Source organism: Hemiscyllium ocellatum, chromosome 26 (genome assembly GCF_020745735.1).
Source record: "Hemiscyllium ocellatum isolate sHemOce1 chromosome 26, sHemOce1.pat.X.cur, whole genome shotgun sequence".
Taxonomy (NCBI): domain Eukaryota; kingdom Metazoa; phylum Chordata; class Chondrichthyes; order Orectolobiformes; family Hemiscylliidae; genus Hemiscyllium; species Hemiscyllium ocellatum.
Window position 1 is genome coordinate 54841519 of NC_083426.1, and position 14236 is coordinate 54855754.

The 14236-nt window shown below is 42.9% G+C and overlaps 1 protein-coding gene across 1 annotated transcript in view; it reads left to right on the top strand.

Moving 5' to 3' along the window:
• Positions 1 to 14236, top strand: part of LOC132828253 (CD9 antigen-like) — a 133634-nt gene that overhangs the window by 77547 nt on the left and 41851 nt on the right. Inside the window, exons 3-4 of the mRNA XM_060845225.1 lie at positions 9822 to 9919; positions 11657 to 11731. Of these exons, the coding sequence (XP_060701208.1) occupies positions 9822 to 9919; positions 11657 to 11731 (173 nt within the window). The remainder of the gene's footprint in view (positions 1 to 9821; positions 9920 to 11656; positions 11732 to 14236) is intronic.

Below are 14236 nucleotides of genomic sequence, written 5' to 3' on the forward strand. Positions count from 1 at the left end.
TTGAGAGAAGCCTTCATGGGGTCTTTGAACCATTTCCTCTGTCCTCCTCTCATTTGAGTGCCTTCCTTGAGCTGGGTGAGGAATGTTTGCTTTGGCAGTTGGAACTCAGATGGCAGCTAAGCGGAGTTTGTTTTGGATGATCATGGCCTCATTGCTGGTGCTTCACAAAAGCTGATGTCAGTACACCTGTCCTTCCAATTGATGAGGAGCATCCATCTCAAAAAGTATTGATGGTGCTTCATTTCAGCCTTGAGGTGTTGTCTATATGTTGTCCAAGTTTGGACTCATATCAAAGATTTGGAAGGATGAGACAAGAATCTTAGCGGCACAAATGTTATTTGGGCAATGATCTTCCTGGTGATGGAGAGCAGGGAGATTCCCGGGTAGCTCTCACAGCTCTCTTTGTCTCCTTTTGTTGAGGACTGTGGCGACAGCAGCGTCACTGAGATCAGCAGGGATTTCTTTTTTAGTCCCAGATTTTCAGGAACAGTTATTGGGGTGGGGTGGGAATAGGAGGGGAGTTGGGTGGGGGGGGTGGGAGGTTGGTGTGTGTGTGTGTGTGTCTCTGTAATTCCCACAAAGAGAGATAGAGAGAGAGACACACACACACACACACACACACACACACACACACACACACACACACACACACACGATTGACACACATACAGAGGGAATCAGTGAAACAGTGTCCCTCTCGCTGATACCCTCTGTATGTGTATCATTCTCTCTGATCCTGTGTACGTGTGTGTGACTCTCTGATTCCCACTGTGTATCACTGTCTCTCTCGGATCGTGTGTGTGTGTGTGTCAGCGGGAGGAGGCACTGTCTGATTCTGTGTCTGTGTGTGTATCAGTGTCACTCTCTCTGATTCTGTGTCTGTGAGCATGTGTCACTCTCCCTCTGATTCCCTGTGTATGTTTGTCACTCTCTCTCTATTTGTCTGTTTATGTGGATGTCACCTTCCCTGTGTGACTCTCTCTGTGGGTGTCACTTTCCCTGATTCTCACTCAGTGGGTATTACTCCATTTCTGATTCCCTCTTTGTGGGTATCTCCCTCTTTTAGTGAGTCTCTGTTTGTTTCCATGTTATTTTTGGAATCTGCCCCTCTTTCTCTATTTCTCTAGGATTCTCTTAGGAGCTGGAGTACTCCCTTGAACCTGCCCCACAAATCAATAAGTTATTGGCTGATCTGTTTGTAAACTCAAATCCACATTCCTGCCTATGCCCGATAACTTTTCACCTCCTTGCTTAACAAGAATCTACCTCAGATATATTCCAGAACTTATATTCCACCATCTTTTTGAGATGAGATCGAAAAACCTACCACAATCTGACAGAAATAAATTCTCCTCACCTCTGGTTCAAATGGGTGACCCCTTATTTTGAAACAGTGACCCCCTAGCTCTAGATTCTGCCTTTTCTTTTAGCTGCGTTCATTCACTCTGTTTCTCTATTTAACTTTTGTATCACTTTTTCTCTGTCACTATCTCTCAATTAATTCTTCACCTCTTTGTCTCTCTCTTTCTATCTCTGTCTGAATATCAATGTCTTCTAACTTTGTTTTTGTGTCTTTCTCCAATTCCCGTCTCCCTGTGTCGTTCTTCAGCTTCTATGTCTGCCTTACTGTCTGTCTTCTCCTGTCCATGTCTCTATATCATGTTGCCCAAGCTTCATCTGTCTTTCTGTTGCCCTCTTTTATTTATCTCTGACCTCCTTTCAGTTTGAACTGAATCTGCAGTGTGCTTCTGTGTTTTGATTAAGGCTGTACTGAGCTGAGCCATGGTGGGTTGGTAGCTGAGTGAAGGATGGTGTATGGGGGTGGGGTGATGTTTGCCTGGTTTTCTGCATTTTTCTCTATAAATAGTCTATGTGCAGGAAGTGGCGGATTCCTGACTGGGAGCAGGTTGTGCCTATTAGGATGGAGTTCCAGATTGGATTGCAAGGAATCAGCAGGGTTGGTTAACCCTTTGCAAACATCAAGTGCTGATCCTGAACTGACAGTGGTCAGAGTGACGGCAGAGAATGACCATAATTACAGTCAATCTTTGTCAGTGCAAAAACCGCAACAGGCAGCATGTGTTCAGTCTGGCAACCATCCCAGGAACGCCCAGTCAGAACAGTGAGTGGCGGTAACCACAGTAACAGGGTGGGGTCTGACTACCAATCATTTGGTAAGGCTCAGGCCAAATGCATTCTGACTTTACTTAGAATATTGTGCTGCTGCGCAGAGAATAACAGCAGTTCCAGGAAATCTGGAGCAATACTGTGAGTAGCAGGGTCTGTCATAAAAAGTAAAAACCAAAAGAACTGCATATGCTGTAAATCAGTGACAAAAATAGAAATTGCTGGAAAAACTCAGCAGGCCTGGCAGCATCTGAGGAAAGAAATCAGAGTTAACGTTTCAGGTCATTCGACCTGAAATATTAGGTCTGACTTCTCTCCGCATGTACTGCCAGGCCTCTTGAGCTTTTCTAGCAATTTCTGTTTTTGTCACAGTTCTTGCTTGTTTTTAGTGTGACTGACATTGTAGGTCATAGCTCTGAGTAAATACAGAAACTGCCAGTTAGTAATTTCCTATCAGAACAGGGATTGACAATGAGCTCAGGAATTCCCAGGATGTAGAGCAAATCATTTCTTGTTCCAATACAATGACAGTACAGTGATCGGAAATAACTGAAGAGTGGAACATGTCATTGCAAAGATTGTAAGCAGTCAATGAAACATGACAGTGGCAACAGGCAGTCACTCCCTATCTGTGACCAAACTGTCCATTGAAACTCCCACAGAGACTGGTGATAGATGCATTTGTTCCCAGTCAGAACAGAGACTGACGATGGTCACAAGACACCGGTCATAGAGTAATACAGCATCGAATCAGGCCCTTCAGCCCAAACTGTCTGTACTGATCATAGTTAGTTCCACTCAGTTAGTTCCAATTGCCTGCATTTCATCCGTATCCCTCTAAATCTTTCTCATTCATGTACCTATCCAAATGTTTTTTAAATGTTGCTATTATACCTGCCTCAACCACTTTCTCTGGCAGCCCATTCCACATATGCAGCACTCTCTCTGTGAAGAAGTTGACCCACAGGCCCTTCTTAAATCTTTCCCCTCTCACCTTAAACCTATGCTCTCTAATTTTCATGATGGTTGGGCCTAGGACATTAACCTGAGGAACTCTTGCAGAGATGTTCTGGAGCTGAGATGACTGACCTTCAACAACCAATACCATCTTCCTATGTGCCAGATATGACTCCGACCAGTGGAACGTTTGCCCTCTGGATATAACACTTTGGGCTACAGGGATCAAAAGGTACGGGGGAAAAGGAGGAATGGGCTATTAAATTGAATAATCCTACTGAATGACAGAGCAGGCTTGAAAGGATGAATGACCTACTCTTGCTTCTATTTTCTATGTTTCTATATATCAGTTTTTTATTACGTTACCTTGCAACATGACTTTAAATTTATGCCCTCTTTTCGTTTTGTTGCAAAAAAGAGTGAGCAGGTCAGCTTGGATGTAGTGATGTGTAATGAAGTAGTTTTAGTAAATGATCTCTGAGTAAAAGATCCCCTAGGGAACAGTGACCATAATATGACAGGCTTTAGTATTCAACTTCAGAGGGGGATATCTGGGCTGCAAAAAACCAAGCTAATCTTAAACAAGGGCAATTACATAGAAATGAGGGCAGAACTGGCTGGAGTGGATTGGGAAAGGGGTTTAGAAGCAAAGAGGAAACATGACAGACATTTAATAAAATAGTTTATGTCTCCCAGGACAGACACATGCCAGTGAGGAAGGTGGATTCTAGGGAGGGAATGAACAGAACATGGTTAACGAGGCAAGTTAATGTTTCTTTCAAATTGGAAGAAAAATAACATACAACATGACAAAGATTCATGGTAAAGTTGAGGACTGGGAAAAGTTTTAAATACCAACAAAAATGATCAAAAGGAAAAGGGAGAAATAAAACTGAGGGTAAACTAGAAAGTAATATAAAAATGGGCAGTAAGAGCATCTTTAAATATGTGGCATGGTGGCTGAGTGGTTAGCACAGCTGCCTCACAGCACCAGGGTCCGAGGTCCAATTCCAGTCTTAGCTGACTATCTGTGTGGAGTTTGCACATTCTCCCTGCGTCTGCGTGGGTTTCCTCCAGGTGCTCCGGTTTCCTCCCACAGTCCAAAGATGTGCAGGTTAGGTGTATTGGCCACGTTAAATTGCCCATAATGTGAGGTGCATTAGATGCTGGGAAATGGGTCTGAGTGGATTACTCTTCAGAGGGTCAGTGTGGACTTGTTGAGCTGAAGGGCCTGTTTCCACACTGAAGGGAATCTAATCTAATCTAATGTGAAAAAAAAGGTCAATGTGTACATAGGCCCACTCAAAGACAGGGCTGGAGAAATAATAGCGAATCAGTAAACGGCAGAGGAGCTGAGTAAATACATTGTTTTGGTCAACATGATAGACGGCACAAATAGAACTCAAAAAAAATCATGGGGCAAAATGGTGGGGGTGGGGGCAATAGTGTGCGCAGAGGAATAAATACAATAACTGTCATTAGAGAAAAAAATACTCTGAAAACTAATGGGTCTAAAGGCAAATAAGCCCCTGGAACTAATGGGTTATGCCCTCAGATAGTAGTGTAAGTAGTTACAAAGAAAGTAGATGCACTGATAGTAATCTTTTAGGAACCCTTAGAGTCCAGAAAAGTCCTAGAAGATTTGGAAAACTGCCAGTATAATGCATTTATTTGAAAAGGGAAATGAGCAACTGGTGACTACAGGCCAATTAGTTTAACATTTGTCATTGGGGAAAATGTTAGAGTCCATTCCAAAGGATGTCATACTAATGTATTTAGAAATACATAATGTTGTCAAGCAGAGTCAATATGGCTTCATAAAGGGTAAATCTTATTTGACAAGTTTATTACAATTCTTCCCAAAGGTAGCAAGCAGGATACATATGGGTGAAGCAGTGGATGTAATGTGTTTGAATAAGGTGTTCAATCAAGACCTTCATTACCTAAGAGATAGGAAGCCATGGTATTAGAGATACAGCAAACTGTTTATTAACTAATACCTTTAGGACCAGAAGTGTGCCGGTTGATCAAGAGATCCCCATATTCAAAGTAAAACATACATTAAGTAATAGAAATGTAATGCAGAGGCGATACACATCTCTTTTATACTTTACAACACAAATCACTTGAATAATAATACAGCTTTGCCTTAAATAAAACTTAGCGGAAGACAGCCTTCTCATTCCCAACATCAACTAACTTCTTGAACATTGCAGAGATTGTGATAATATAGTAGAGGTGAGGTATTTGATGTATATATTTTTTGCTGCAAGCATCTGTTCATAAGGTGCCAGCTAAAACAAAGTTTGCTGTAATAGCTTAGATAGAGATTTGGCTAACTAATGGAAGACAATGAGTTGGGGATAAAGGGAACATTCCAGGATGACAATCTGCAACTAATTGGAGTACCATAGGGACTGGGGTCACAGTTACTTATAATATATATGAATGACTTCGATGATGGAAGTGAATGTACTATTGCCACGTTTGTAGATGACCCAAAAATGGATAGGAAGGGAAGTGGTGAGGTTGACACAAAGAGTCTGCAGACTAATACAGACAGATTAAATGAGTGGAATAAAGCTTGGAAAATGGTATGTAATGTGGGGAAATAGGAGGTTTTGCATTTTGGGAGGAGCTGAATATTATTTAAACAGAAGGAGACTGCAGAAAGCTTCAGAACAGAGGGATTTGGAATCCTTGTCCATGATTACAAAAATAAACTAGCATCCAAGTTCAGTGGGTAATATGGATGGCAAATCAAATGTTGGCAATCATTTCAAAGAGAATAGAGTGTAAAACTAGGAAAAGTTTAGTAAAACTAGACAAGGTGCCAGTCAGAACACAACTGAAATACTGTGAACAGTTTTGGTTTTGAAAGAAAGATAGACTGGAGGCAGCTCAGAGAAGGTTCATTTGGTTGCTTCTGGGTATGAAGAGATTGTCTCACGAGGAGAGGTCGAATATGTTGGGCTTGGAAAGATAAGATGGTTGCAGGAGAGATACCTGACAATGATTCCACCTCACTCTAAACTGTTGAATAGACTGGCACTGATGGCTACAGAAGAAGAATATCAAGTAAATATAAAATGCCAGGTGGATACTGGTGCTTCATGCAATGTCAGGAGCTTTGCAGACCTGTGAAAAGTGGTGGAAGATGATTCCCAAAAAATGAAGCCATCAAAGTTAAAGTTGAGACTTTTATAATTGAAAAACACTCAACCAAGAGGAGGTATGAAGCTGGGAGCAATGGGAAGAGAGAAAATCTGTAATTCTAAATAATAGACATTAAGCCTGAGCCAATCATCTCCGTTTAAACAAGTCCAAAGTGCGACTGGTAACCTTACATGTACCAGAAGAGATTTGTAGTATTTCACAGGGCAACAGACCGTGAATTACTGGATAAAAAAGTACAAAGATATTTTCACAGGTTTTGGATATCCTCCTGTGAATATCATCTCAAAGTAGATGAGAGTGGGAGACCAATGCAACATCTGCTGAAGTGGTTCTTAGCCAGCTTGATAGACCGGCTAGAGAAGCCAGTCATGAAGGGAGTAATCAGCACAGAGACAAGTTTGACAGACTGCATTAGCAGCATGGTAGCAGTGAGGCACCCTGGAAAGCTGAGGATATCCATTGATATAAAGGAGAGCAATAAAACTTTGAAGAGTTCTCACTACCTCATGCCAACCATTGAGGAGATGTTGCTACATCTTGCTAAGTTAATACTACCCTGAATATGAAGGATAAATACAGAAAGCAAGGTTTCATAAAAACTGTAGTTGCTCTTCCCAGAGTGGATGCAATTGAAGATGACTAAAGTCAAGTCTATAGGCCATGTACTGAAGATGAAAGGATCAGGATGCTGCCTGAACTGCTGTGCTCTTCCAGCCCCACTAATCCAGAATCTGGTTTCCAGCATCTGCAGTCATTGTTTTTACCTTGAAGATGAAAGGACTTTACCTGGATCCTAGTAAAGTGAGGTTGATAACAGACATGCGGAAACCAACAGATATGAAAACAGTGGAATGAATGTTGGTTTTCTCAACAACCTAGCAGTCTGTTGGCATCTACACAAGTTCACTGTTCATTTATTTAAGGACGCATGTAATAGCATCGGAGGCAGTTCAATGTAGGCTTTGCAAGTCTGGCAACATTAGTCAAAGGTTGTCTGATGATGAAAGGCTGGACAATTTAGGCTTATATCTACTGCAGAAATGAGCAGATACCAAGGAAATTACCAACAATAATTTACATGTGCACCCTCAAAGTACCTGGATATCTTAACCCTGACCTTAATCTTACGCAATGAGTGTGCGGAGACAAATTAAAATGGGATTGATTACAATGAACACAGATATTTTTCATGAGGTATAATTTTCTTTCTGGACCATATATAGACCAGGTAGCATGTCATTGCAAATCACAGGACATACAATTTTTTTACAGACAGTGGTCTATTTGAAGATATGCATTTGTACATAGCACACCGTGACCTGTCACAGTCATAGAACATAGAACAGTACAGCACAGTATAAGCCCTTCAGCCTGTGATGTTGTGCTGAACATTTTTCTTAATATAAGATCAACCTAACCTACACACCCCTCAACTTACTGCAGTCTATGTGCTTATCCAGCAGTCATTTAAATGTCCCTAATGTCTCTGACTCTACTACCATCACTGGCAGTGCATTCCATGCACCCACCACTCTCTGCATAAAGAAGCTACCTCTGACATCTCCCCTAAACCTTCCTCCAATCACTTTAAAATTCTGACCCCTCGTGGCAGCCACTTCTGCCCCAAGGAAATGTCTCTGGCTATCTCCTCTATCTAGGCCTCTCATTACCTTGTATAACTTCATCAAGACACCTCTCTTCCTCCTTCTCTCTAGTGTGAAAAGCTTGAGCTCACTCAACCTCTCTTCATAAGACACACCCTCCAATCCAGGCAGCATCCTGATAAATCTCCTCTGCACTCTCTCTAAAGCATCTACATCCTCCCTGTCATGAGGCAACCAAAACTGGACGCAATATTCCCAGTGTGGTCTAACCAGGGTTTTATAGAGCTGTAGCAAAACTTTGTGATTCTTAAACTTGACCCCCCTGTTAATGAAAGCCAAAACACCATACACCTTCTTAATAACCCGATCAACTTGGATGGCAACTTTGAGGGATCTACGTACATGGACATAAAGATCCCACTGTTCCTCCACACTGCCAAGAATCCTGTCTTTAACCCTGTATTCAGCATTCAAATTCAACCTTCCAAAATGAATCACATCACATTTATCCAGGTTGAATCTCATCTGTCACTTCTCAGCCCACCTCTGTATCCTGTCAATGGCTTGTTGTAGCCTGCAACAGCCCTCGACACTATCTACAACACCACTGACCTTTGTGTCATTGGCAAACTTACTAATCCACCCTTCCACTTCTTCATCCAAGTCATTTATAAAAACTACAAAGAGCAGAGACCCAAGAACAGATCCCTGCGGGACACCATGGTCACCAATGCCCAGGCGGAATACTTTCCATCCACTACCACTCGCTGTCTTCTTTCAGTCAGCCAATTCTGTATCCAGAAAGCCACATTTTCCCGTATCCCATATCTTCTAACTTTCTGAATGAGGCTACCATGGGGTACCTTATCAAATGCTTTATTGAAATCCATATACGCCACATCCAATGCTCGACCTTCATCAACTTGTCTCATCATGTCCTTAACAAACTCAATAAGGCTTGTGAGGCATGACCTACTCCTCACAAAACCATGCTGACTATTTTAATTAAACTATGTTTTTTCCAAATAGTCATAAATCCTATCTCTCTCGGAATCCTTTCCAGTATACTGCTTACCACAGATGTAATACTGACTGGTCCGTAATTCCCAGGGGTTTCCCTATTCCCTTTCTTGAACATGTGATGTCTGACATAGTTGTTTGTGTTTCTGAGCAGAAGCCATTAAAGGTCAAACATGGAGTGGTTTCCTGACAAAGCCTCCACCCCTTTCCATACTTCCCCTCTCCCCTCCTCCCTCTTTCTCACCCCCACCCAGCCTGGTCATCCACCTCTCTCCACACTGTCCCTCTCCCCTCCTCCCTTTCTCTCATACTCTTCTGCCCAGCCTGGCCCTCCATTCCTCTTCACAGTGACCCTCTCTGCTCCTTCCTTCCTCTTACCTCCACCCAGCCTGGCCCTCCACCTCCCTCCATGCTGCCTGTCTCCCTTCCTTCCTCTTTCTCACACAGATATTCACCCAGCCCAGCCTCCATCCTTTCTCACACTGTCCCTGACTCTCTCCCTCCTTGCCTTGCTCTCTCCAGCTGTCCCTCACCGTTCAGCCCCTCTCCCTCCCTCTCAGCCTAATTTTTTCTCTCTTCTGTCTCTTTCTCCCTCCTATTCTGGTCCTTTTGCTTTTCCTCCTCTCCTCCCTTCCTGTCTCACTCCATATCTTCCTCTAAATCTCTTGCTGTAGTTCTCTCCCCATTTCAACCCACCCCCCCCACCAGTTTTTTTGTGTGTCTCTCTTTCCTCACTCTGTTCTGCATGACCTTCTATTTCTTTCCTTCGCCAACCCTTTCTCCCACCATCCCTCTTGTTCTCTTCCTTTGTCCATCATCCTCCTGGGCTTGTCCTTTCTAAGTTCCTTCCTCTTTCCCTCTCTCCCAGACCCGCCTTGACTCCTGCTCCATCTCTACCAACTGCTCACTCACTCATTCTGCTTTCTCGTTTTTTAGGAGTCTACACACTGATTGCCACTGGGGCTTTGATGATGCTGGTGGGGTTTCTTGGATGTTGTGGAGTGGTGCATGAATCTCAGTGTTTACTTGGAGCTGTAAGTATTGCTAGGCTCAGAGGCCAATATTTAATGTATGTCTGAGGTTAGGAGTCATAATTGGTGCGATGCCGGGGTCAGGTTAGTTTCCATTTGTTGTTTGAGTCAGTATGTGCCTTGGTCAGTGGTTGGTTAGTAGGCATACAGAATCAGGGTTCTGTATATATCTGGGTTCAGGGTTGGTTTTTATGGACAGGGTCATGAGTCACTCTCTAACTTGGGGTTGCAATTGATAGCTGAAAGTGTGTTGCTGGAAAAGCGCAGCAGGTCAGGCAGCATCCAAGGAGCAGGAGAATCGATGTTTTGGGCATGAACCCTTCTTCAGCAACACATTTTCAGTCTGATCTCCAGCATCTGGATGTTGCCTGGAATGGTAGGAAAATCTTATGAGGAAAGGCTGAGGCACTTGGGGCTGTTCTCATTGGAGAAGAGAAGGTTTAGGGGAGATTTGATAGAGGTGTATAAGATGATTAGGGGTTTAGATAGGGTCGACACTGAGAACCTTTTACCGCTAATGGAGTCAGGTGTTACTAGGGGACACAGCTTTAAATTAAGGGGTGGTAGGTATAGGACAGATGTTAGGGGTAGATTCTTTACACAGCGGGTTGTGAGTTCATGGAATGCCCTGCCAGTAGCAGTGGTGAACTCTCCTTCTTTATGGTCATTTAAGCGGGCATTGGATAGGCATTTGGAAGTTATTGGGCTAGCGTAGGTTAGGTAGGATTCGGTCGGCGCAACATCGAGGGCCGAAGGGCCTGTACTGCGCTGTATCTTTCTATGTTCTATGTTCTATATCTGCAGTCCTCACTTTCTCCTGTTGCAATTGATAGTTTGAGTTGGTGTATGTTGAGATGGAGTTTAGTATGTCCCTGGGATCGGGTGGATTGTACATTTTGAGTCAAGGTTGGTCCATGTCTGAGATCACATATCAATGCATAACTAGGGTCGGGGTCACGTGGTGCAAGGATTAGTATTTGCCTGTGGTCAGGGGTCAGTGTGTCACTGGTGTCTGTGATGAGCTGAGTGGCTGGCATGATGTCACAGTTGAGGATTTGTTTTATTTCTGGTATCAGGGGTCATTTGTAAGTGTGAATCTGGGTTATAAGTAATAAAGTTACATAGGTCTATGAAGCTCTATGTATGTCTTGGCATATTAAGTTCCCATTTAAATGCTTCTTAAATGTTATGGAGGTTTCTGCCTCTACAGTCTGGGGTTGGAGTGTGTCTGGGGTCAGGCGTTGGTATCCAATAAGAACAGGATTTGTTGACTGTCTCAGATTCATAGCCAGACTGAATTACAATCATTGGACAATGTGAGTTTGGAATTGGTCATTGTTGGGGTTACGGCTCAGACTAGGTTCTGGTGTTATGGGTGATTCTACATCTGGGATCATGGGTGACTGTGTAGCCAAAGTCAGCAGCTGAGGTGCATTTTGGTTCTGTGCTCAATGTGCTTCTGGGTCAATGATTGATGTGTATCTGGGGTCAAAGTTTGCCTGGGGTCAGGGCTCAGAGCATATTGGAGAACAGCGTCCATTCTGAATCTGAGTTGGTGTTCGGTATGCTTCTGGGGTCTGGTGAGTAGGACTTTGTTTCAAGGAGTCTTCATGAGTTTCAGGGGAAATGTTAGTTTGTATTTCAGCTCAGTGTTATTGAATACCTGGGGTCAGAATACAAAGTGCTGCAGGGTTCAGGTGTTGGTGTTCACTGTTAACAATGCTGACCTTTTCTCTCCAGTTCTTCATGTGTCTGCTGGTGATTTTTGTGGCTGAGATCACAGCTGGAGTCTGGGGTTTCCTGAACAAGCATGAGGTAATGTATTACCTCAGCCCACTTGTAAAATGCCGAAACAGCTCTTCCCATTCTCAGCTGCAGGATTGGAAAGAGACCCCTCTTCCCATCTCCAAGCTCCTTAATTCTTAGCATTTCAACTCCACATTCATATGAACATGAGGAGACCATTCAGGAGACTTTCAGCCGTTTATCCAGACCACGGCTGATCAATGAGTTCAGTGTGTAGTCACTGTTTTCCCCACATTCCTTCGCAGTACCATTGGTTAATAAAAATCTGTCCATTGCAGATTCCAAAGAAGCTATTGGTCCATGAGTGATTGCAGATTACGGAAACATAGAAACCAGAAGCAAGGCAAAGCCATTTGACCCTTAGAGCCTGCTCCACCAGTCTACATGGTTATGGCTGATCCCCTATCTCACAGTCAGATCTCCACTTTCTTTCTATTACCTTTGATGCTTTTAAAATCTAAACATGTGCCTATCTCTTTCTTGAACATATTCAGTGACTTTGGCCCCCAGTCTTCTGTGGTAGAGAACTCCGCAGGTTTACTGCCCTTTGAAATAGGAGATCTTTTTTCAACTCAGCCTTAAATGGTCGGCTCTGTACCTTGAGACTGTGACCCTTGATTCCAGACTCCCAACCAGGGAAACATCCTCCCAGCATCTAGTCTGTCCAGCCCTGTTAGAATTTTATAATGTGTTTTAATCAGACCTCCTCTTATCCTCAAAACTCTGGTGAATATAGACCCAACTGAATACATAGGACAGTCCTGCCATCCCTGGTATAAGCCAAGTGAACATCTGCTGTACTCCCTCTATGGTAAGCATATCCTTTCTTAGGTAGGCAGACCAAAACTGTGTGTAATTATCCCAATGCAGTCTCAGCAATGCCCTGTGTAAATGCAGAAAGACATCCCTACTTCTGAACTGAAATTCTCTTGCAATGGCGGCCAATATACCATTACCAGCTAATTGCTGCAGCTGCCTGTCTACTTTCATTGACTGATGTACAAGGACACCCAGATCCCTTTATATAGCCACACTTCCCAGTAGGTCACCTCTCAAGTAATACTCTGCCTTTCTGTTTTTCACACCAAAATGTATAACTTGACATTAACCGTATTGTACAACACCTGCCATGTATTTACCTACTCACTCAGTTTGTCTAAATGACCTTGAAGCCTTCTTGTATCCTCTTCACATCTCACTATCCCACACATCAGCAAACCTGGAAATGTTATGTTTGGTAGCTCCTTCCAGATTATTTATCTAAATTGTAACTAGCTGGGTCATTAGCATTGTGCCTTGCTATACCCCACTAGTCACTTCCTCCCACTGGAAAAGACCATTAATTCCCATTCTGTTTCCTGTCTGTCAACCAATTCTCAATCCATGCCAATATATTGCTCCCTATCCCATGTGTTTTAATCTCTTATCAAAAGCCTTCTGAACAATCTAAATGCTCCACATCTGCTGGTTCTCCCTTACCTATTTTAGTAATTGTATCCTCAAAATGTTCCAGTAGATTAGTTAAGTATGATTTGTCTTTCATAAACCGATGCAGGCATTGTCCAGCCCTATTAATGCTTTCCAAGTGTCCCATTATCATGTTTTACAATAGACACTAGCACCTCTCCCCCCAACCCCAACTGATGTTTGACAAACTGGCTTGTAATTATCTTTTATCTCCTCTTTTTCTTACTAAATAGCGGTGTTGTATTTGCCATTTTCCTATCTGTAGGAACTGCTCCAGAGTCTATTGACGATGACCAGCAATGCATTCAATATTTCCAGGGCCATTTCCTTTCATATTTTGAGATGTAGATTATCAGACCCTGGTGAAGAAAGGGACAAAATTCAACATCAGCTCCCCTCCCCCTCTACTTTTTATTTTGATATATTGGGTCAATATATGTCACAAATTATAAGTTAAATAACAAATACCAAAATAAATTGACCTCACAGGTTTTCTGGGCAGTCCGCTCAGGATATATGTCACCAACTTCAGTCAGAAGAAGACAAGAATTTGAATGAAGCAGGCCATTCAACCCCTCAAACCTGCTCTTCCGTTCAGTGAGATCAGAACTGATCTGATTGTGGCCTCAACTCCACTCTCCTGAGTCCCCCTCATCCTCTTTGACTCCTTTAACAATCAGAAATCTGTCTAACTCAGCCTTGAATATATTCAGTGCCTCAGTCTCCATTAATCTCTGGTGAGTAGAACTCAGTATTCTAATAATCCTCAGAGAAAAAAGAATGGGAGACAACTACCTTCTAAAATCTGTCCCTTAGTTTTAAACTCCCCCACTGGAGAAAACATCTGCTGAACATTCACACTGTCAAATCTTATTTGTTTCAATATGATCACGTCTCATTAGATTAGATTAGATTAGACTTACAGTGTGGAAACAGGCCCTTCGGCCCAACAAGTCCACACCGACCCGCCGAAGCGAAACCCACCCACACCCCTACACTACCCCTTACCTAACACTACGGGCAATTTAGCATGGCCAATTCACCTCA